General features: G+C 38.7%; 1 protein-coding gene across 1 annotated transcript in view; it reads left to right on the top strand.

Moving 5' to 3' along the window:
• The window catches only part of LOC128064045 (zinc finger protein 665-like), a 107921-nt gene that overhangs the window by 5757 nt on the left and 79817 nt on the right, over positions 1-22347 (top strand). Inside the window, exons 3-5 of the mRNA XM_052656862.1 lie at positions 105-165; positions 1755-1802; positions 9070-10800. Of these exons, the coding sequence (XP_052512822.1) occupies positions 105-165; positions 1755-1802; positions 9070-10800 (1840 nt within the window). The remainder of the gene's footprint in view (positions 1-104; positions 166-1754; positions 1803-9069; positions 10801-22347) is intronic.

Raw genomic sequence — 22347 nt, 5'->3', positions numbered from 1 at the left:
TGTGGGATCTTAGTTCCCTGACTAAGGATCAAACCTGCACCCCCTGCATTGGAAATGCAGAGTCTTAACCACTGGATCACCAGGGGAGTCCCAGAATTTGTGTCTGATCTGAATATTATCTCCATATTGGAGCCTGAGAAAAAGCTCTGGACAGTGGGGAGTGATGTAAAATAGCCAAAACTACCAACATATAAAGAAAAACGAGTATCTCAAAGGGCTGTTTTTTTCTGTTTAGGAGTGGGACAAGTTCGTGGATTGCATCCTCTGTGGTTGTTATTTAGGAAAATATAAGAGTGGGTAGAGAGATCGTCTTTTTGATCCTAGATCCTACGAGGGGAGCATACGTGAATCTCGCATGCTCTTAGTTTGCCATCTGTAGGAAGAGGGCATGGTCCCATCTCAAGATGCTGTAATGTCTGACCTTCATGTTGTATTAGTTTTAATATTGTGCTGCTCTACCCAGTCTAGGAATGTCAACTGTTCCTGATGTTCCATTCTCCTTACTTTGTATCATTTTACCTCTTCAGTGTCTTTGAAATATGTATCTGAGGGTCTGAAATTTTATCTGGTTTCCTTGCTGTGATAATCCACCTATGTTTTATTGGCAGCCTCTGGTGAGTCTCTGTGGAGTGGATTTAGTAGGTAACAGAAAACTGTGATGGAGACACTATTCCTAATGTTATTTTCTTGCTCTGTACAAAGTCACCGCTTGAAGCTATCCAGTGGAGTGGTCAGTATGTTCTAGGATGATGAGAGAGAAAGTATCACGAGAGCCTGATACATCTTTCCAGGTTATTTTCTGGCTTTGGAGACTCTGTCAAGGGCACCATGACAGTGTTGTTGATGTGTATCAAGGACCATATATTTTAGCCTCTGTAAATGGTATGGGAATTTATCCCAGGACAACTTTGTCCAAGTTCACATTCTCATATCTATGAGGCTATTGGCTGCACTGTTGTTCTGTGCATTGTAGGTATTTTTTTATTTTATCATTGAGTTCAAATTTCTGTGTTACTGTTAGTGTTTCTATTTTGTATTTGCAATGCTTGGATGGTTGATTGGGGAATGGTCCCTATGGTGGAACTGGTGATCAGTCTCTCTTAAAATTCTTTATATATTCTTTGTACTCACTTACTATCAGATGTATGACTTCCACATATTTTCTCTTTTACTGTTGATTGTCTTTTCAAACTCACTGCACTTTAATGCAGAGTAGTTTATAATTTTGATATAGTTCAGTTTATTAATATCTGGTTTTATTTTGTGGCCTCTGCTTTTGGTGTTATTTCTGGTAAATCATTTGTGGGTCCAATTTCCAGAAACATTTCCTGCACGTTTACTTCTAGGAGTTTTATACATGTGGGACTTAGGTTTAGGTCTTTGAACCATTTTGAGTTCCTTTTTGTCTGTAGTGTAAGATAATGTTCCAAGTAAATTCTTTGCTGGTGGATATTCAGTTTTGTCAACATGTCTTGTTTCATAGACTACTTCCCCCATTTAGTAGCTTTTACACCCTTGTGAAACATCTTTTGAACATCTCTGCAAAAGCTGTTTTTGTTTTAACCATTCTTGTTAGGTATGCTGCTGCTTCTGCTGCTAAGTCGCGTCAGTCATGTCTGACTCTGTGCAACCCCACAGATGGGAGCCCACCAGGCTCCTCTGTCCCTGGGTTTCTCCAGGCAAGAATACTGGAGTGGATTGCCATTTCTTTCTCCACTTTTTAAGTATAGTTAATTTACAATTTTGTGTTTCAGGTATACAGCAGTTTACAAGACACTCAATATAGTTCCCTGAGCTATATCGTAAGTTCTTGTTGTTTTGTCTATTTTCTATATACATTAGTTTGTAAATATACAGACTCCTAATTTATCTCTCCCTTTCCTGCCCCCATCACCATCCTGTACTATCCTCTTTGGTAACCATAAGTTTGTTTTTCATTCTGGTGAGTTTATTTTGTGAAGAAGTTCATTTGTATCATTTATTTCAGTTCAACATATAATATCCTATGATATTTGTCTTTCTCTGTCTGATTTCACTTAGAATAATCCCTAAGTCTGTTTATATTGCTGCAGAAGGTGTTACTTCATTGTGGTTAGGGCTGTGGAGGTGGCAACCCACTCCAGTGTTCTTGCCTGGAAAATAAAATGGGCAGGGGCGTCTGGCAGCTGCAGGTCAAGGGGTCTTAAAGAGCTGGACACGGCTGAGCTACTTTCACTTCACAATATTCCCTTGTATATATGTACCACATATTCTTTATCCCTTTGTCTGTCAGTGAACATTTAGGTTGCTGCTGTGTTTTGGCTGGTATAAATAGTGCTGCTAAAAACATTGGGGTGCATGTATCATTTTGAATTAGTTTTCATCCTTGCTGGATATATGCCCAGGATTGGAATTGCTGGTTCATATGACAGCTCTGTTTTTTGTTCTTTATGGAACCTCCATGCTATTCTCCAAAGTGGCAGTACCAATTTATGTTCCTTCCAACAGTGTAGGAGGGTTCTCTTTTCTCCACACCGTTCCAAGCATTTATTGTTTGTAAACTTTGATGGTGATCATTCTGACCAGTGTGAGGTGATACATTTTTGTGGTTTTGATTTGCACTTCTCTCATAAGTAGAGACGTCAAACATCTTTTCAGGTGACTGTTGGCCATCTGGTTGTCTCCTTTGGAGAAGTATCTGTTTTGATCTTCTGCCCAGTTTTTGATTGGGTTGTTTGTTTGTTTGTTTTGATATTAAGCTGTATGAACTGTTTGTATATTTTGGATATAAATCCCTTATCAGTTCAGTTCAGTTCAGGTCATTTGCTCAGTCCTGTCCAAGTCTTTGCGACCCCATGAATCGCAGCATGCCAGGCCTCCCTGTCCATCACCATCTCCCGGAGTTCACTCAGACTCAGGTCCATCGAGTCCATGGTCATTTGCATATATAGTCTCCTAGTCCAAAAGTTGAATTTTTGTTCTTTTTTTGGTTTCCTTTGCTCTGCAAAAAGGTTTTAAATTTAATTAGGTCTCATTTGTTTGATTTTGCTTTTATTACCATGACTAAGAGATAGATTCAAAAAAATTTTGCTGACATTTATGTCAGTGTTTTGCATTTGTTTTCCACTATGAACTTTATAGTATCTGGTCTTGCATTTAGATGTTTAAGACATTTTGAGTTTACTTTTGTATGTGGTGTTAGAGAATGTTGTAATTTCATTCTTTTTCATGTAACTATCCATTTATCCCAGCATCACTTATTAAAGAGACTTCTGCATTCTATATTCTTTCCTCCTTTGTTATAGAATAATTGACTTTAAGTAAATTGGTTTATTTCTGGGTTTTCTGTCCTGTTCTACTGATCTGTGTTTCTGTTTTGTGCCATCATCATACCAGTTCCCAGGTGGCTCAGAGAGTAAAGCCATCTGCCTACAATGCAGGAAAGCCAGGTTCAGTCCCTGGGTCAGGAAGATCTGCTGGAGAAGGAAATGGCAACCCAGTTTAGTATTCTTGCCTGGAAAATCCCATGGACAGAGGAACCTGGTAGTCTATAGTCGATGGGGTCACAAAGAGTTGGACACGACTGAGCAATTTCACTTTGACTTTGTTGACTGTCAGTTGGTAGTATAGTCTGAACTCAGGGAACATGATTCCTCCAGCTCTGTTCTTTTTCAAGATCATTTTAGATATCAGAGTCTTTTGTATTTTGGTACAAATTAAGTTTTTCTTTGTTTTATGAAATATGTCATTGTTAATTTGATAAGGGTTGCATTGAATATGTAGATTGCCTTGGATAGTATCGTCATTTTGACAGTGTTACTTCTTTCAATCCAAGAACATGGTATGTGTTTGTGCCATCTGTTTGTGTCATCTTTGGTATCAGTCATCAGCATCTTCTAGTTTCATGAGTACAGTTCTTTTGACTTTTTAGGTAGGTTTATTCCTTAGAATTGTATTCTTTTCTCTGAGGTGGTGAATGGGATTGTTTAATCAATTTCACTTGCTGATATATCATTATTAGTGTATAGAAATGCAGCAGTTTTCTATATATTTTGTATCCAGCAAGTTTACTCTGTTCATTGATGAGGTCTAGTAGTCATCTGGTGGCATCTTCGGGATTTTCTGTGTGTAGCATCATAGTGACAGTTTTACTTTTCCTTTATTTTTTTTTACCTTGAATTCCTTTTATTTGTTTTTCTTTTCTGATTGTTGTGGCTAGGAGTTCCAAAAATATGTTCAATCAAAGTGGCAATAGTGAACATTCTTGTCTTATTCATATTGTTAAGGGGAATGCTTTCAGTTTTTCCCTGTTGAGTATGATGTTAGCAGTGTGTTTGACATACACAGTCTTAATTATGTTGAGGTAGGGTCCATCTGTGCTGACTTTCTGAAGGGTTTTTATCATAAACGGCACTTGAATTTTGTCAGAACCTTTTCTGCGTCTATTGATGATCATATGGCTTTTAGTCTTCAACTGTTACTGTGATGTATCATAGTGATTAACTTGTGGATATTGAGAAATCTTGCATCCCTGCAATAAATCCCACTTGATCATGGTATGATCCTTGAATGTCCTTTAATGTATTAGTAGCTGTTTGAATCTGCTCTTTTGAACTCAGGGAAGGTCTAGGAAAATAAAGCCTTTTTCTACAAAAAAGAGTTGGATGCCTCAGAAAGGCTTTTGTAACTGGGAAGGTCTTCCAGAGTCAGTGTCAGTCCCTCCTTTCCTGTGATACTCCTCGATCTTGAGATGACCATGTGTGGAAGAAGAAACGAAGTAAATGTCCAATAGAGAGGTTAATCATACTTGTCAGAGGAACCCAGTTTAGATAGCCTTTTCCTGGATTTTCCTTCTGATTTCTGCTGATAAGATTCTTACACAATATCCTGGAATATTGTGTATGTTTCTTTTGAATATAAGCATTCCATTGTAAGTTACAAAATCAGAGTTGGATACATTACATTGTGAATAGTGTAACAGGTATTATCCTGCCTTCTCCATATATCACAGTCACTTTTAAAATCTCTCTTGTTTCTGTCCCATACCCATAGTATAATGCCCATAAAGTTGCTGAACCAGTTCTTTTCTTTTAAGGTCAGTATATTAGTTTGCGCTCTCAGTTATTTTCACAAAGACATGCAGTCACAAGGTGATATCTGACCTAAACCTGTGTACCCTATGCTCTACACAGGCCCTTTCTTAGTCCTGACCAGTCCTCACATAGTACCTTGATATGGATGGAAACATAGTTCTTACCTATCACGTCCCTCCACCTTCTACATACTCTCATTGTAAAGATAATCTCTGATCATTTATTGAACACATTTCTCAGGACATAACCTAAATCACTCTGTGCATCCATGATGACTCACAACCCATTTCAAGATGGGATGGTTGAATAATAAACAGACTACTTCTGTCTTGTATCTTCCTTGATATTTTCCTACGTTTCTTGTATTTTTTTTTTCTAATATTTTCTAGTCTATTCATTCGGGGGATGGTCATGTTTACAAATAAGTTTTTTCAGTCATCCCAGTAGGGTCAGATTCATATCCTGGTTCTGTTACCACTTTGCGGGCCAATTAGGTATGTCTCCTGCTCTGATTAGAGAAAAACATGTTAATTTACCTCAAGCCTTTTAAAGCAAATTAGTGCTGTCAGTAGTACATGTCTTATAGTAAATACTCAAAATTTATTTGTTTATAAAAGGTAATATCTATATTCTGTCATGTTCTTTATGATATGACTTTATGTACATTATATCTTTTTTAATATAAATTTATTCATTTTCATTGGAGGTTAATTACTTGACAATATTGTATTGGTTTTGCCATACATCAACATGAGTCCACCACAGGTATACACGTGTTCCCCATCCTGAACCCCCCCTCCCTCTTCCCTCCCTGTACTATCCCTCTGGGTCATCCCAGTGCACCAGCCCCAAGCATCCAGTATCATGCATCGAACCTGGACAGGTGATTCGTTTCATATATGATATTATACATGTTTCAATGCCATTCTCCCAAATCATCCCACCGTTTCCCTCTCCCACAGAATCCAAAAGCCTGTTCTATACATCTGTGTCTCTTTTGCTGTCTTGCATACAGGGTTATCATTACCATCTTTCTAAATTCCGTATATATGTGGTAGTATATTGTATTTTTTTTTTTTTCTGGCTTACTTCACTCTGTATAACAGGCTTCAGTTTCATCCACCTCATTAGAACTGATTCAAATGAATTCTTTTTAATGGCTGAGTAATACTCCATTGTGTATATGTACCACAGCCTTCTTATCTATTCATCTGCTGATGGACATCTAGGTTACTTCCATGTCCTGGCTATTGTAAACAGTCCTGCGATGAACATTGGGGTACACGTGTCTCTTTCAGTTCTGGTTTTCTCAGTGTGTATGCCTAGCAGTGGGATTGCTGGGTCATAAGGCAGTTCTATTTCCAGTTTTTTAAGCAATCTCCACACTGTTCTCCATAGTGGCTGTACTAGTTTGCATTCCCACCAACCGTGTAAGAGGGTTCCCTTTTCTCCACACCCTCTCCAGCATTTTATTGCCTGTAGACTTTTGGATTGCAGACATTCTGACTGGCGTGAAATGGTACCTCATTGTGGTTTTGATTTGTATTTCTCTGATAATGAGTGATGCTGAGCGTCTTTTCATGTGTTTGTTAGCCATCTGTATGTGCTCTTTGGAGAAATGTCTGTTTAGTTCTTTGGCCCATTGTTTGATTGGGTCGTTTGTTTTTCTGGAATTAAGCTGCAGGAGTTGCTTGTATATTTGTGAGATTGGTTGTTTGTCAGTTGCTTCATTTGCTATTATTTTCTCCCATTCTGAAGGCTGTCTTTTCGCCTTCCTTATAGTTTCCTTTGTTGTGCAGAAGCTTTTAAGTTTAATTAGGTCCCATTTGTTTATTTTTCTTTTATTTCCAATATTCTGGAGGTGGGTCATAGAGGATCCTGCTGTGAGGTATGTCAGAGAGTGTTTTGCCTATGTTCTCCTCTAGGAGTTTTATAGTTTCTGGTCTTCTGTTTAGATCTTTAATCCATTGTGAGTTTATTTTTGTGTATGGTGTTAGAAAGTGATCTAGTTTCTTTCTTTTACAAGTGGTGACCAGTTTTCCCAGCACCACTTGTTAAAGAGATTGTCTTTAATCCATTGTATATTCTTGCCTCCTTTGTCAAAGATAAGGTGTCTATAGGTGCCTGGATTTATCTCTGGGCTTTCTTTTGTTCCATTGATCTATGTTTCTGTCTTTGTGCCAGTACCATACTGTCTTGATGACTGTGACATTGTAGTAGAGCTTGAAGTCAGGCAGGTTGATTCCTCCAGTTCCATTCTTCTTTCTCAAGATTGCTTTGACTATTTGAGGTTTTTTCTATTTCCATACAAATTGTGAAATTACTTGTTCTAGGCCTACATTATATCTTCTTAAAATTTCATTTATTTTTTAATTGAAGGATGATGGCTTTACCAAGTTTTGTTTTCTGTTAAACCTCAACTACATTATATCTTGTATGCGTTTCACTTGCAACATTTTTCAGCAATATTATGTCTGACCCTAGTCAATAAATACACAAAGCACTCACTTTTTATTTATTATATTTTGGTGCCATTAAACTAGGTAATTAAGAATAGTGCATGGCTAGACATTAACCTTCCTTGGTGGCTCAGTGGTAAAGAATTCACCTGCTAATGCAGAAGATGCAGGTTTGATCCCTGAGTCAGGAAGATCCCATGGAGAAGGGAATGGCAACCCACTCCACTGTTTTTGCCTGGGAAATCCCATGGATGGAGGAGCCTGGTAGGCTGCAGTCCATGGGGTCGCTAAGAGACTGAGTGACTTCACTTTTACTTTTCACTTTCATGCATTGGAGAAGGAAATGGCAACCTACTCCAGTATTCTTGCCCAGAGTATCCCAGGGACAGAGGAACCTGGTGGGCTGCTGTCTATGGGGTCGCACAGAGTCGGACACGACTGAAGCAATGCAGCAACAGCAGCAGCAGCAGAGATTAGCCTTCCTTGGTGGCTCAGTGGTAAAGAATTCACCTGCTAATGCAGAAGATGCAGGTTTGATCCCTGAGTCAGGAAGATCCCATGGAGAAGGAAGTGGCAACACACTCCACTTTTCTTGCCTGGCAAATCCCACGGACAGAGGAGTCCGGTGCGCTACAGTCCATAGTGTCACAAAGAGGCAAACACGACTGAGCGACTGAACAACAACAACATAGGTGGGAGTTGCATTGTTTATTGGCTGTTAGAAAACCAGTGAATGTTTTACATCTTAATTTATGTGTCATTTACAAATGATGGTGTTTTAGGATGTATTCTGCAATACAGCTGACACATACTACTTGTTAACATTGTAAAATGCCTTTTCTTTTTGGGTACGTAGTTCTATAGCAGATTTAGAAAATTGTTGTTTCAAAAAATTGTGTTAGTCATATTCTTCAATTTCTCATTTGTTTTCAATTGTAAACCACTTGTGAATAGTTAATTATTAATTGGGTAAGCTTGGTTTGGATTATTTACTGTTACAATATATAATATATTGTTTAGAATTTATGTATGTACAGTAAGTTTGCAGAATGAATGATAGTGTAATATTTTTCTTTTCAATTTGAGACAACTGTTGATTGATACGTTCCTAAGCGTCCTGGTAGAAAAACACTTTGTTTTTGAGAGTTGGCATAAGATTGTCCAATGTGAGTGTATTTGGCATATGGTTTTTAAAAGTAGACTACCTTAACAGTGAATTACTGTTACACTTTCTTAAGTTAAGAATTCTATTCCTTTAGTGTTTCTAAACACTTAAGGTCATCATTGTGGTGTTTCATAACTTGATGTAATAAGTATTACTTTTGGTGTAATATATATTCAACATGGAACATTGATTTTTGAATTATTGTGAGCAGGATACCTATGATTCTTTTTGTCTTGTAGATATCTCTCCTACACATGTGATCAAGCATTTACAACCCAAAGTGAACAGTGATAAACGAGAAACATTCCAAACATTGATGCTGGGAAGCCCTGAAAACTGTGAAATCAAACATTTTCATCTTTGGGAAAGTCAGGAAAATATGTGTGACTTTGAGTGTCAGAGGAGAGATGACAAAAGAAATTACAAAGGCACACCTGTAAGCTTTAATGGAAATGTGCCTGATGAAAGAGATTCGCATGATAGAAAGGATGCAGGCATCAAGCCCTTTGTAAAGAGGTTTGGATTTATCTTTCAGGATAAACTGCAGATATTTCAAACTGGCGGGATAAGTTCTGAATATAATGAAGTTAAGAGTTCTGTCAACAACAGTTTCTCATTTTCACCAGTTCAAAGAATTCCTCCTTGTGTCCAAACCAGTGTTTCTAATATATATGGGAAAGATTTTATGAATCCTTCAGGAATAACACAAGAACTCAAAGCACACAGGGAAAAACCTTACAAATGTGATGAGTGTGGCAGGGCCTTTATTCACAGCTCAGACCTCAAGAGACATAAGAAAATTCATACAGGAAAGAAATTATTTAAATGTGATATATGTGACAAAGTCTTCAGCAAAAATTCAAACCTTGCTCGTCATCAGACGGTTCATACTGGAGAAAAACCATACAAATGTGATGAGTGTGGCACGGCCTTTCGCCTGAAGTCAACCCTTTTAACTCATCAGACAGTTCATACTGGTGAGAAACCTTACAAATGTAATGAGTGTGGCAAGGCCTTTATTCACAGCTCAGACCTCAGGAGACATAAGAAAATTCATACAGGAAAGAAATTATTTAAATGTGATATATGTGACAAAGTCTTCAGCCAAAATTCAAACCTTGCTCGTCATCAGACGGTTCATACTGGAGAGAAACCTTACAAATGTGATGAGTGTGGCAAGGCCTTTCGTGCAAAGTCAACCCTTTTAAGGCATCAGACAGTTCATACTGGAGAGAAACCTTACAAATGTGATCAGTGTGGCAAGGCCTTTCGTGTAAAGTCAACCCTTTTAAGGCATCAGACAGTTCATACTGGAGAGAAACCTTACAAATGTGATGAGTGTGGCACGGCCTTTCGTGAAAAGTCAATCCTTTTAACTCATCAGACAGTTCATACTGGAGAGAAACCTTACAAATGTGATGAGTGTGGCAAGGCCTTTCGTCTAAAGGCAAACCTTTTAAGTCATCAGACAGTTCATACTGGAGAGAAACCTTACAAATGTGATGAATGTGACAAGGCCTTTGCTGTAAAGTCAAACCTTTTAAGTCATCAGACAGTTCATACTGGTGAGAAACCTTACAAATGTGATGAGTGTGGCAAGGCCTTTCGTGTAAAGTCAAACCTTTTAACTCATCAGACAGTTCATACTGGTGAGAAACCTTACAAATGTGATGAGTGTGGCAAAGCCTTTCGTGTAAAGTCATCCCTTTTAAGTCATCAGACAGTTCATACTGGAGAGAAACCTTACAAATGTGATGAGTGTGGCAAGGCCTTTCGTGTAAAGTCAACCCTTTTAAGTCATCAGACAGTTCATACTGGAGAGAAACCTTACAAATGTGATGAGTGTGGCAAGGCCTTTTGTGTAAAGTCAACCCTTTTAAGTCATGAGACAGTTCATGCTGGAGAGAAACCTTTCAAATGTGATGATTGTGTCAAGGCCTTTCGTGTAAAGTCAGCCCTTTTAAGTCATCAGACAGTTCATACTGGAGAGAAACCTTACAAATGTGATGAGTTTGGCAAGGCCTTTCGTGTAAAGTCAACCCTTTTAACTCATCAGACAGTTCATACTGGTAAGAAAACTTACAAATGTGATGAGTGTGGAAAAGTCTTCGGTCAAAAACCACATCTTCAACTTCACTGGAGAATTCATACTGGAGAGAGACCTTTCAAATATAATGAGAGTGGCAAGTTCTTCAGTCAAAGTTCACGCCTTAAAAAACATTGGAGAATACATATAGAGAAACCTTTCAAACGTTTCGACTGTGGAAAATCCTTTACTCAGGTCTCAGCACTCACTAAACATCAGAAAATCCATACATGAGCGAAACTCATGTGAATGTGGTATATGGTAGAAGTCTTCAAAATTTAAAATTCAAAATTCACACCCTACTGTTGCTCAGAGAATTCATCCTACTGAGAAACCATACAAATATCATGAGTATGGCAACATCTTAGGCTTCATGAGAAAATTCATACTGGATAGAAGCCAGATATATATGTATTTATTAGTGAGGTCTTTAGAACATGAATTCATTCTAGAAAGATTCCTCACCAGTTTCACAAATGTTTTAAAAAAATAAATAACCCTATGCTCACATCTCACCAGTAGTATCAGACTATTTATCCTGAAGAAATCACACAGCAATGTAATATGTGTGGCAAAGATATTACCCCAAAGTCACAAAATAGGAACGTAGTGGAACTCTACTTCCCAGAGTCAGTGGTTGTGGTGAATCCTTTACCTTTTTCACTATTTGTCTTCTCTGATGACTTTAGTTCAGGTACTCAGGAACTGCAGTAAGTCCATATTTGAAGAGAACCTATAGAGATCTTTTCGTGCAAAAGAAACCCGAATTCTACCTCAGCAAACATGATTCTTTGGGATAGTAGTCTGCCATCTTTTTGGTCTCCTGGCTTTCTGAATAAATCACTATTCCTTGCCCAACAAGTAGTCTCTCAGTTTATTGGGCTGTTGTGTGGTGAGCTCTAAGAGCTTGACTTTGGTAATACATTGATCAAATGCATTTGCTACATGCGTTTCACGATGGTCTCTGGGAAGGAATCAATGAGATGAAGGGACTGATTTCATTAGATACAATTTATTCACATCCATGTTCCCTGGAAAAACACACAGCCTGAATTACAAAATGCAATAGTGTGTGTGAATTAGCAACAGGGAGGGTGGAAAATAATGTAAAACTAGGACGTGACTCATAGTCAGTAGGATCAGGAAGCGCTTCTGTACATAGTCCAGCCTCTAATAAAACATAATGTTCTACCAACTGACCTTGAACAGAGTAGGCAAGATGTTAAAAGGCCTGGGCTTTTCGTAGGAGGAGAGGGACAGTTACCAGGGACTGATGGTGTGCTAGGAAAGATGCATAGGAATAGGGTCATGTTCTCCACTGGATAGAAATAACTGTTGTATGTATGATTAAAAAAGAGTTACTCTTATTTGTGGAAATTGAAGACAGAGCTGTCATGGTCTTTGTAGACCGGGACCTGAGCAATGGAGTCGATGAGAAGAAGGATGCAGGGGACCCAAGTCTCGAGTGAAACAAGGGTGCTTTATTTGCAAAAACGCATGTTTTATATATCTTTATACAAGGCAGCTTTAGGCAGTGAAAACATTGAGGAAAAACAAAGCAAAGCAAATAACAATCTTGAAAAGGCCAGAAAGCATTCCATATCCTGAGGAAGAGGGGCATAACTGAACAGATTACCTTCAAGTAAAAGGTCACTGAAGGGAGTCACTGAATGGATTCCAAGCAGATGCTCTTTCTCATGACCTCAGTCCTGAGAACTGCGTGCAGCTCTGCTCATTCCTGTTTTCCAGGAACTGATAAAGAATAGAGTCCTTGAGAATCGGCACACAAAAGCAGAAAATATCATGTTGGATGCTTTAAAGTTGAATGTCCCCTGACAGTTCCCCCTTTTTTACTTTTTCATAATTGGAGATGACTGTAGATACTTGTGTGAAAAAGGCCCTGAGCAAGTGAGTTTGTTTAGTTTGAACAATTTTAGTTGAAAGGCATTGGTATGTTACAATTATAATCCCCAGGATAGTTATCAGCGTTATAGTTCCAGATCCAATACTATGTGTAATGCCTTGAAACCATCTTTGAGGGTCTAGCCCAGATAATTGATCAGCTAGTTGTTCAGCTAAGGTTTCCAAATTGTTGGAAGAGGGTAGACTCTTAGAGAAGGTTTCAGGGATTTCCTTTTGCAACAATTGTATATTTAAGGAAGCATTATTATGCATATCTTGCAAGTGAAATTTGATTTTTTTCCCAATTGTAAGCACTATGGTTGAACCGAAGAGGAGTGATACAAAATTGAGTAGAATTCCAATCACAATTTAATAATACTTGTTTTTGTAAATCTATTAATTGATCTCCAACCCATTGGATGGCTGTTTTAATTCCTGAATTGTATCTTGAACTTTTTCATCTTTTTGAACCTGAGTGACCCATATAGTATGAGCATCTTTAGTCCAATTTTGAATAAAGTTTTGTATTTGAATTGAAGTTTGTAAAGCAGTGTCTGCAACAGCGGCAGTGGTGCAAATGGCTATTAACCCAAAATGCCAAGCATCAAGCATCTAATTAATTGCTTAGATCGTCAGAGTAATTTAATGAGTAACTGGGACGTAAGTCTTGCCATGGGATCCTCTTTCCAGTGTCGTTGGAGATCTGCTGGCAACCACAGAGTACTTCAAGATCGAACAATCAAAAGGGATTCGTGTTTTTAGAGAAACAGAGGAATTAAGACAAGTACACAATTTGCAATCTATACAAGTCACAAAATGTAAAGTCTTATTAAATTGTAAGTTTCCTGTGGTGATAATGGAAGGGGAACGCAAACTTGTATAAAATATGAATGATTATAATGGAAGGAATAGTTACTATGACTATGACTGGTCCCTGTGAAATATCCAGTCCAGGTTCCGAGTTTTCAGTATTTGTAGCAAGTTTCCAGATGTCCCATTGTTCAGGGCCAATTTGTTTATTGAGTACAATTTGAGGACGAGGAGGTGCCATTCCACCATCAAGCCAGCCAAGGAGTCCTTTGTCGTGGAAGTGTTCCATTGAACTGTTGGTAATCTTCCATGTTACTTGAGTAATATAATGACACATAGTACTGTTAATATCATCTGAGCAGTTAGATAAACACATACCATAGGGTCCCCAATCAACAATGGTGTAATTGGCCACAAACATGAATTTCCATGATTTAGCTTGACATCTATCTCAATAAACGGGAGTATATTTAAAATCCTTATAAGTAAACCCCTTACATTCCAACTTTTGTCCTTGTCCTAGAGTTTTGGTAGTATTGACATGGTTCTCATAAAAGGACAGGGCAGTAAACAGTCTAAACAATGTGTGGAAGTTCTCTTTTGGAGGCAGGATGAAAGCCCACGTCTGTCGACTAACACTAATACATAATTCTGCTGGGCCCATGCAAAAAGAAAGGATTTTATAGCCTAGAGGAATGTTAATCTTCCTTCATCCTCAGGATGAGAGGGCCCCTCCAAGCTCCAAGGAGGAGGCATATGTACTGAGTCATTAGTGGATACAACCGGTCCTATATCTGTCCATTCTACAACCTGCAGTAAAGGGGGGGGGGTTAAATATATAAGCCCAATAAGTGTGATTAATCAAGTCAGCCGGAGCAGGGGAAGCAAAAGCAAGCATAGCGACAGAAATATTTTTAGGATTCCGAGGCATTCCCTGTTGAGAAACTAGATTTTCAGCTTGATTAGTAAGGGTTTTTATTTGTCCTCAAGTGGGGAAATCAAAAGGTCGATGACCTTGAGTGCAGCGTTTCTTGGAAATTTTGAAGTCGCCATGGCTTGTACTGGAAACTCCTCCTCCTGGGGATTTCGCCGTTTCTTCTCTATCTGTTATGCTGGTGGCTCCCCTGGTGCAGATCTTCCGAAGAGGGAGCCAACTGATTTCGTTGGGTCCATCTGGAGAAATCCAAGCATACCCCTTTCCCTGTAATATTAATTTTCCAGATTCCCGTTGTTTAGTCAACCCGTCTTGATACCAAATGGGCAGAGGAAGAGAGGTATCCTTCAATGCCTCAATATGTTTTTCTGCTTTGTCAAAGTATCCGCTTGCGGCAAGTTTAAAAGTTTTAAGCAAATAAAGCTGTATTAACAATAGTTACAGGATTAAAGAGTATATTGCGTTGGAATCTGTTGGGGTCCTTTAATGGACCGGAACCTGGTGGTCCAGAGTCGGCGATAAGAAAGAGAAAGAAAGACACGGGCACCCAAGCTCTGATGGAGCAAAGGTGCTTTAATGATCTTTCTGTGAGTGTATACAGGCTGTTGTACAAGAAATTTCTTTCGATAAAAATCAGAAAACGAAACGTACAGCAACCATTACTACCGGGGTCCAGCCCCGGTGGATCCAGGGTGATTCGAAGGTGGGGACGGAGTTGGCGTCCTTGGAAATAACTTATTTAATTACAGATAGAGAGGTATTAGAAAATTAGCACAGAAAAAGAGGCTGAATGACTTGGTTTACATGGAATACCAATCACCACCTTCGTAGGCCGCAGGCGTCTTCCCCTTCTCCCGAAGGAGAGGAGGCACTGAGGCCCCCCCCCCCCCGGTCCAATCTTAGAAGCCCAGGCAGCCTTGGTGGGTACCCATGCACCAAACGGGAATTCTGCCAGAAAAATGGAGAGCAATAAAGAAGTGACATGGGGGTATCAGTCTTTCCGGAAACTGATCCGATTTCTTTATTTTGGGGTTTGCTTATATACCTTTTGTTACACATAGGGATGAATACAGAGTCACGCGGGGGTCAGCAGTCCTGAGCTTTATCAAAATCAGGTGCTTTACATAAATGTATAAAAAAAAAAAAAGGCTTAGGGGTTTTACATCATCTTCTGGCCATGAGACCTGCTGACATTTTAAGACCCTTTCTTTCTGATAACCAAAAAACTTATTTTTCCCAAGGGTGTTTTTTCTTAAACCAGGCACCACCCTCCAAATAAAGTTGCATTCCTATAGGCTGAGGATGTAGCGAGTTACAATCAAGAAAGGAATTTATTTAACCCAAGGTTAACATGATTAATCTTAAAGGTTAATACTTATTTCTCCTATATGCTAGTTACATTCATTATAAGGGCAGGGAATATGGAGATTTAGCAGCAAACATCAGCCCAACAAATGAAAATCCTTTCACCAATGTTCTCCTTAAGATATATTTAGTCTTCAGTTCAGTCGCTCAGTCGTGTCCTACTCTTTGCGACCCCATGAATCGCAGCACGCCAGGCCTCCCTGTCCATCACCATCTCCCGGAGTTCACTCAGACTCACGTCCATTGAGTCTGTGATGCCATCCAGCCATCTCATCCTCAGTCGTCCCCTTCTCCTCGTGCCCCCAGTCCCTCCCAGCATCAGAGTCTTTTCCAATGAGTCAACTCTTCTCATGAGGTGGCCAACGTACTGGAGCTTCAGCTTTAGCGTTATTCCTTCCAGAGAAATCCCAGGGTTGATCTTCAGAATGGACTGGTTGGATCTCCTTGCAGACCAAGGGACTCTCAAGAATCTTCTCCAACACCACAGTTCAAAAGCATCAATTCTTCGGCGCTCAGCCTTCACAGTCCAACTCTCACATCCATACATGACCACAGGAAAAACCATAGCCTTGACTAGACGGACCTTAGTCAGCAAAGTAATGTCTCTGCTTTTGAATATACTATCTAGGTTGGTCATAACTTTTCTTCCAAGGAGTAAACGTCTTTTAATTTTATGGCTGCAGTCACCATCTGCAGTGATTTTGGAGCCCAAAAAGATAAAGTCTGACACTTTCTACTGTTTTCCCATCTACTTCCCATGAATTGATGGGACAGATGCCATGATCTTTGTTTTCTGAATGTTGAGCTTTAAGCCAACTTTTTCACTCTCCTCTAGTTAGTCTTAAGATAGTGATAAAGTTAACATTTTTACATAGCAAGGACACAGTGATTTATAACAAAGTACAGTGATCTATTACAAAAGAGAAAATTCATTAACTCAAAAAGTCTAGTATTGCTAACCTTAAAAACTACTATATTTCCTTTTCTATAGTCCAAATACATTGATTAATATATTCCCAGGTGCCTAAGGATATGGAGGCCTGGCGGCAATCATTGACTCAACAATGAGAAAAGCCCTATGCTAATTAAGACTCTCAAAATACTCCAAAACTCTGTGCTGTTTATGGTTGAGAGGTAGTAAACAATCATGTGAGTAGTGGCAGGAGTATGGATAATCCTTTCACACAAGCTAGTCTGTCAGCAGAGAGGTTTGACCTGAGACACCCTTGTCACACCCAGGGCAGGGAATTAGCAGTAATCATTGGCACAAAAAATGAAAAACCCTTCACCAATATAATTCCTAACCAACCCACTATACTAATAATTTCTAACTCCCCAAAAGAATGCCTTTAGTAAGTCTAAAACATCTCATGCCTCTCAGGTTGGGAGGTTATAAACAATCACATGTGGGTGGACTAACCTATATAGGCAGGCTAGATAACCTTCAGAGGAGTCCATAAGTTGAAACACTCTTGTCACGCCCAGGAATTTTTATTGACTTGGAGCTGCAAGTTAACTCCTCCGAGAGAAATGGTGATGGGGGAGAGCCCCCTGTAAAGTCAGAGGTGTAGGTGAGAGCATAAAACAGACTCTGGTTTTGGGGTTAGATGCTCGGGAACAGGGGGTTTCCTGAGGCTTGATCATGCCTTTGCCTATGCCAAGCCTCCTTCCTCATGACCTTTGCCATGGGCGGAATTCCTCACGCTGGCCCCCGGCACATTACCAAGGGAACAAGGGATTAATAATGGTCACAAGGTCAGGAGACAATCCATATCTCAAGAAAGAGGATCGAGACTAAGCAGTTTTGTCATAAGGAGAATGTTTACTGAAGGCATTTCAAGCCTGTCTCATCCTATGACCTCAGTCCTGGGAGCCGCGTGCTGTTCCACTGGTTTCTGACAACAGAAACTGATAAGGAACAGAGGATTTATGAGGAACAGCACGTTGGAATTCTCCTGTTAAACATTCCCTGACAATTCCCATTTATTTATAATATTTGTAAAAAGGGTTCTGACCATTTGAGTTTGTTTAGTTCTAACAACTTTGCATGAAGGCAGTGGTGAATGACAAATATAATTGTCAAGACAATCACCAAAATTACAGTTCCAGACCCAGTGCTATAAGTAATGCTTTGAAACTATCCACATGGGTCTAACCCAGATAATTGATCAGCTATTTGTTCAGCTAAAGTTTGCAAATTAGTGGAAGAGGGCAGATTTTTAGAAAAGGTTTCAAAAATTTCTTTTTGTAATAATTGTACATTCAGAGAGCATTGTCATGTATGTTTTGTAAATGAAATTTGATTTGTTCCCATTTGTAGGTACTATTATTGAATTGAACAGGTGTAACACAAAATTGAGTAGAATTCCAATCACATTTTAGCGTCACCTGTTTTTGTACATCTACTAATTGGATCTCCAACCCAGTTGATGACTGATTTTAGTTCCTGTATTTCATCTTGAATATCCTCATCTATCTGAGCCTGAGTGACCCACGTAGTATGAGCATCTTTAGTCCAGTTTTGGATAAAATTATGTGTTTGAATTGAGGTTTGTAAAGCAATGCCAGTGATGGCAGCAGTGGTGCAAATAGCTATTAATCCCCAAATGCCAAGAATCAGCCATCCAATGAATCGTCTAGATCACTGGAGCAGTTTAGTAAGTAACTGGGAAGCAAGTCCAGCCATGGGGCCTTCTTCCCAGGGCCACTGGAGATTTATTGGTATCCACAGACTACGTTGAGATCGAAGAATCAAAAGGGATTCATTTCTTAAGGAAACAGAAGAGTTTAGACAAGTATATAATTTGCAATTTATACAAGTTACAGAACGTAAAGTCTTATTGAATTGTAAACTTCCTATAGCTAGAACAGAAGGAAGGGGAACACAAGCTTGTATGAAATATGATTGATTATAACAAAAGAAATAGTTTCTGTGACTACGATTAGTCCCTGTGAAATGTCCAGTCCAAGTCCTAAGTTCTTAGGTGCTGGTGCTCATAGTAAGTTTCCAGGTTTCCCATTGTTCAGGCCCAATCTGGTTATCGAGGACTATTCGAGGAAGAGGTGGGTGCCATTCCACCGTCAAGCCACCCAAGAAGTCCTTTGTCATGGTAATGTTCCATTATAGTGCTACTAACCTTCTATGCTACTTGAGAAGCATAATCACACGCAGTGCTGTTAATATCATCTGAGCAGTTAGATAACCACATACCATGGGGTCCCCAGTCGGCAATTGTGTGATTAGCCACAAACATTAATTTTCCTGATTTGGCCTGACACTTGTCCCAATGAACCGGAGTATATTTAAAATTCTTATTAGTAAACCCTTTGCATAGTGTTCTTTGTTCTTTCTCTAACTCTTTCCGTAAAGTTTCAGTAGTATATAAATATGGTTCACGGACAAAGAAAGGGCAGTAAATGATCTAAGCAACATCCGAAAGTCCTCTTTTGGAGGCAGGGCAAAAGCCCAAGTTTGTCTGCTAACGTTAATGCATAATTTTTCTGGGCCCATACACAAAGGAAGGACTTCATAACCTAGAGAGATATTAGTTTCCCTTTTTTTTCAGGGTGTGAGGGCCCTTTAAGGCTCCAGGGAGAAGGCTCCAGGGAGAAGGCATATGTATGGAGTCACTGGTTAATACAATTAGTCCTTTCTCAGTCCATTCTACAACCTGAAGTAAAGGGGGGTTGGGTATGTAAGCCCAATGTGATTGATTAGTTCAGCTTGAGTTGAGGGGAGGCACCAGCAAGGAAAGCAAGCAGGGCTACAAAAATATTTTCAGGACTCCAAGGCATTTCTCTATTGAGAAACCGGATTTTCAGCTTGATTAGTAATGGTTTTTATTTGTTCCCCAAGACAGGAGATCATAAGGTTGATGCCGCCGCCGAGGGTGGTGCTTTCTGGAGATCTTTAGAGCCACCATGGCCAGTATTGGAATTTCTTCCCCCTGGGGTTTTTGTTGTCTCATTTCTATGTTGAAGGCCGGGGGCCCCCTTGGGTCGGCTTTTCCAAAGAGGAAGCCATGTGAGTTTTTTGGATGCATCTGGGGAAATACAAGCATACTCCTCTTTCTATAAGATTAATTTCTCAGATTTCCATTGTTCATTCATCCTGTCTTGGTACCAAATGGGCAGAAGAAGAGAAGAGTCCTTCAATTCCTTGAAATGTTTTTCTGCTCATGTCAAGATATCTCCTTGCAGTCAGTTTAAAAAATTTAAAACAAAGCTATATTAACAATAGTTACAGGCTTAAAGAATATATTGTGTTGGAATCTAGTAAAGTCTGCTCTGGATAAGGAAGATAAAAGTGTTCCTGTGTATTCCCCCGTATTTAATTTTTTATTTGTAGTTTCAGTGTGTAATGTGTTTGTTTAACTGTGTCCTGTGTTTGTGGATTATAAGAAATGTCTGTAATCTGTTTAATAGAGAATGAATGTAAAAATTGTTTGAAATGCTTAGAAATACAGGCAGGGTCATTGTTTTTTATAGAATTAGGTGTTCTCATTATTGCAAAGTAAGCTAACAGGTGGGTTATAACGTGTAGTTTCATCTCGGAGAGCTGTGGCCCATATAAAAGAAGAATTTGTATAGATCGGGACATGTAAGAAGGAAGAGGAAGAAAGTTCAGAGCAATGAGTTCCATCCATTTGCCATAAAATTCTCTTTCATTTGTCAGAAACCTTTTTTATATGTTTGTATTCATCATTATGGCAAATAAATTATATATTTATTAATAATCTAAAATCTCTTTAGCTTTTCTGTAAGAAAAACTTTTTGTAAGAGGAAGGTAGTGTTCAGTAATTAATGTTCTAAAATCTTACTTTATTTGGAAATGACCTAGCTATTTAATAAACTTATTATTTCATTTAGTACAATTTTATGAATTTAACTTAACCCAGTCCTAAGAGATTACTTTAGGTAGACATTTTGAAAATATAATTATTTTTATTAGAGTTTATCTAATAGTTTTCATCTCATTTATATATTTATATATATACATATATATATATGTATATACACAAAGAGTTACATTTTTGTTGACAAACTTAGTTTACCTTAAATCTAGACACAATGAAAGTATTATATAATGATGATTTAAGACATGTCTTAATTAGATTAGCCAACAGTTATATTTAAATAAACATTTAATATTGAATATTTTTCAGTTCACATGAACTTGAATTTAAATAGAGCTCATTAATTTCATATTATCCAAAAACAAAGACATACGTTGAGACATAGATAATTTTAGATAGACAGACAGATATAGTTTTCCACTTGACACTTAAAATATCTTTTTGATATATATATATGTGTATGTATGTGTGTGTGTGTATATATGTATATATATATATATATATATTTTTTTTTTTTTCTTTTTCCTGAGTTCCACCAATTTGTTTATGGCTGGAGTCCCAGATAGAGTGGGCTATGTATCCAAGAACATGATAAGAGTTAACTTTAGATTTTTTCTTAGGCCCGTTTTTGTTTCCCAGGCAGAATTGGAGCTCCAAAAAAGTATTTCAACAAGTTAACCTTTTCCTAACTGCACATGTAAGAAGAACCGGTTTTGCAATTTCAAAAAAGATTTTATTTTAATCAATTTTTTCTGGAGTCTAAAGAATGAATATCATGGCCATTCAGTGTCAAAAATATCACTTCTCCTTTTTGTAAGGTGAAGTCGCTCAGTCATGTCTGACTCTTTGCGACCCCGTGGACTGTAACCTTCTAGGCTTCTCCATCCATGGGATTCTCCAGGCAAGAATACTGGAGTGGATTGCCATTTCCTTCTCCAGGGGATCTTCCCGACCCAGGGACTGAACTCAGGTCTCCCGCAATGGAGGCAGACGCTTTAACCTCTGAGCCACCAGGGAATCCTCTCCTTTTTGTAGTTACAGTATATTATTAATGATATATGCATGAGGGAATTGCTGTCACACTGGATGTAAAGTCTTGGCTACAAAATTTTGACAAATAGGACTGTTAAGTATACCTTGAGGTAACACAGTCTATTGAAATCTTTTATGAGGCCCGATGTGATTAGGAAAAGGGAGAGAGAAAGTAAATCTCTCTCGGTCTAAAGGGTGTAAAGTGAAGTCAGTCAGTCAGTCAGTCGTGTCTGACTCTGTGACCCCATGGACTGTAGCCTACCAGGCTCTTCTGTCCATGGGATTTTCCAGGCAAGCGTACTGGAGTGGATTGCCATTTCCTTCTCCAGGGGATCTTCCTGACCCAGGGATCGAACCCAGGTCTTCCTCATTGTAGACAGACACTTTACTGTCTGAGCCACCAGGGAAGTCAAAGGGTGTAAAAGGGTGTAAAGGTATATTTAAAAAGCAATCTTGTAAATCAATAATAATAATGTGCCAGTTTTGAGGAACAGTAGTAGGGGATGGGATCCCTGGTTGTAGTGCACCCATGGGATTCATAGATGCATTAACTTTTCTAAGGTCTATTAAGAGATGTCATTTGTTAGATTTCTTTTTTATTACAAAAATAGGAGAGTTCCAAGAAGAGTAAGATTCCTCAATATGTTTTAATTCTAATTGTGTATC

The sequence above is a fragment of the Budorcas taxicolor genome, chromosome 18, assembly GCF_023091745.1.
Source record: "Budorcas taxicolor isolate Tak-1 chromosome 18, Takin1.1, whole genome shotgun sequence".
NCBI lineage: Eukaryota > Metazoa > Chordata > Mammalia > Artiodactyla > Bovidae > Budorcas > Budorcas taxicolor.
Note: the sequence above shows the minus strand (reverse complement) of the source record. Positions and strands in the feature narration are given on the sequence as shown.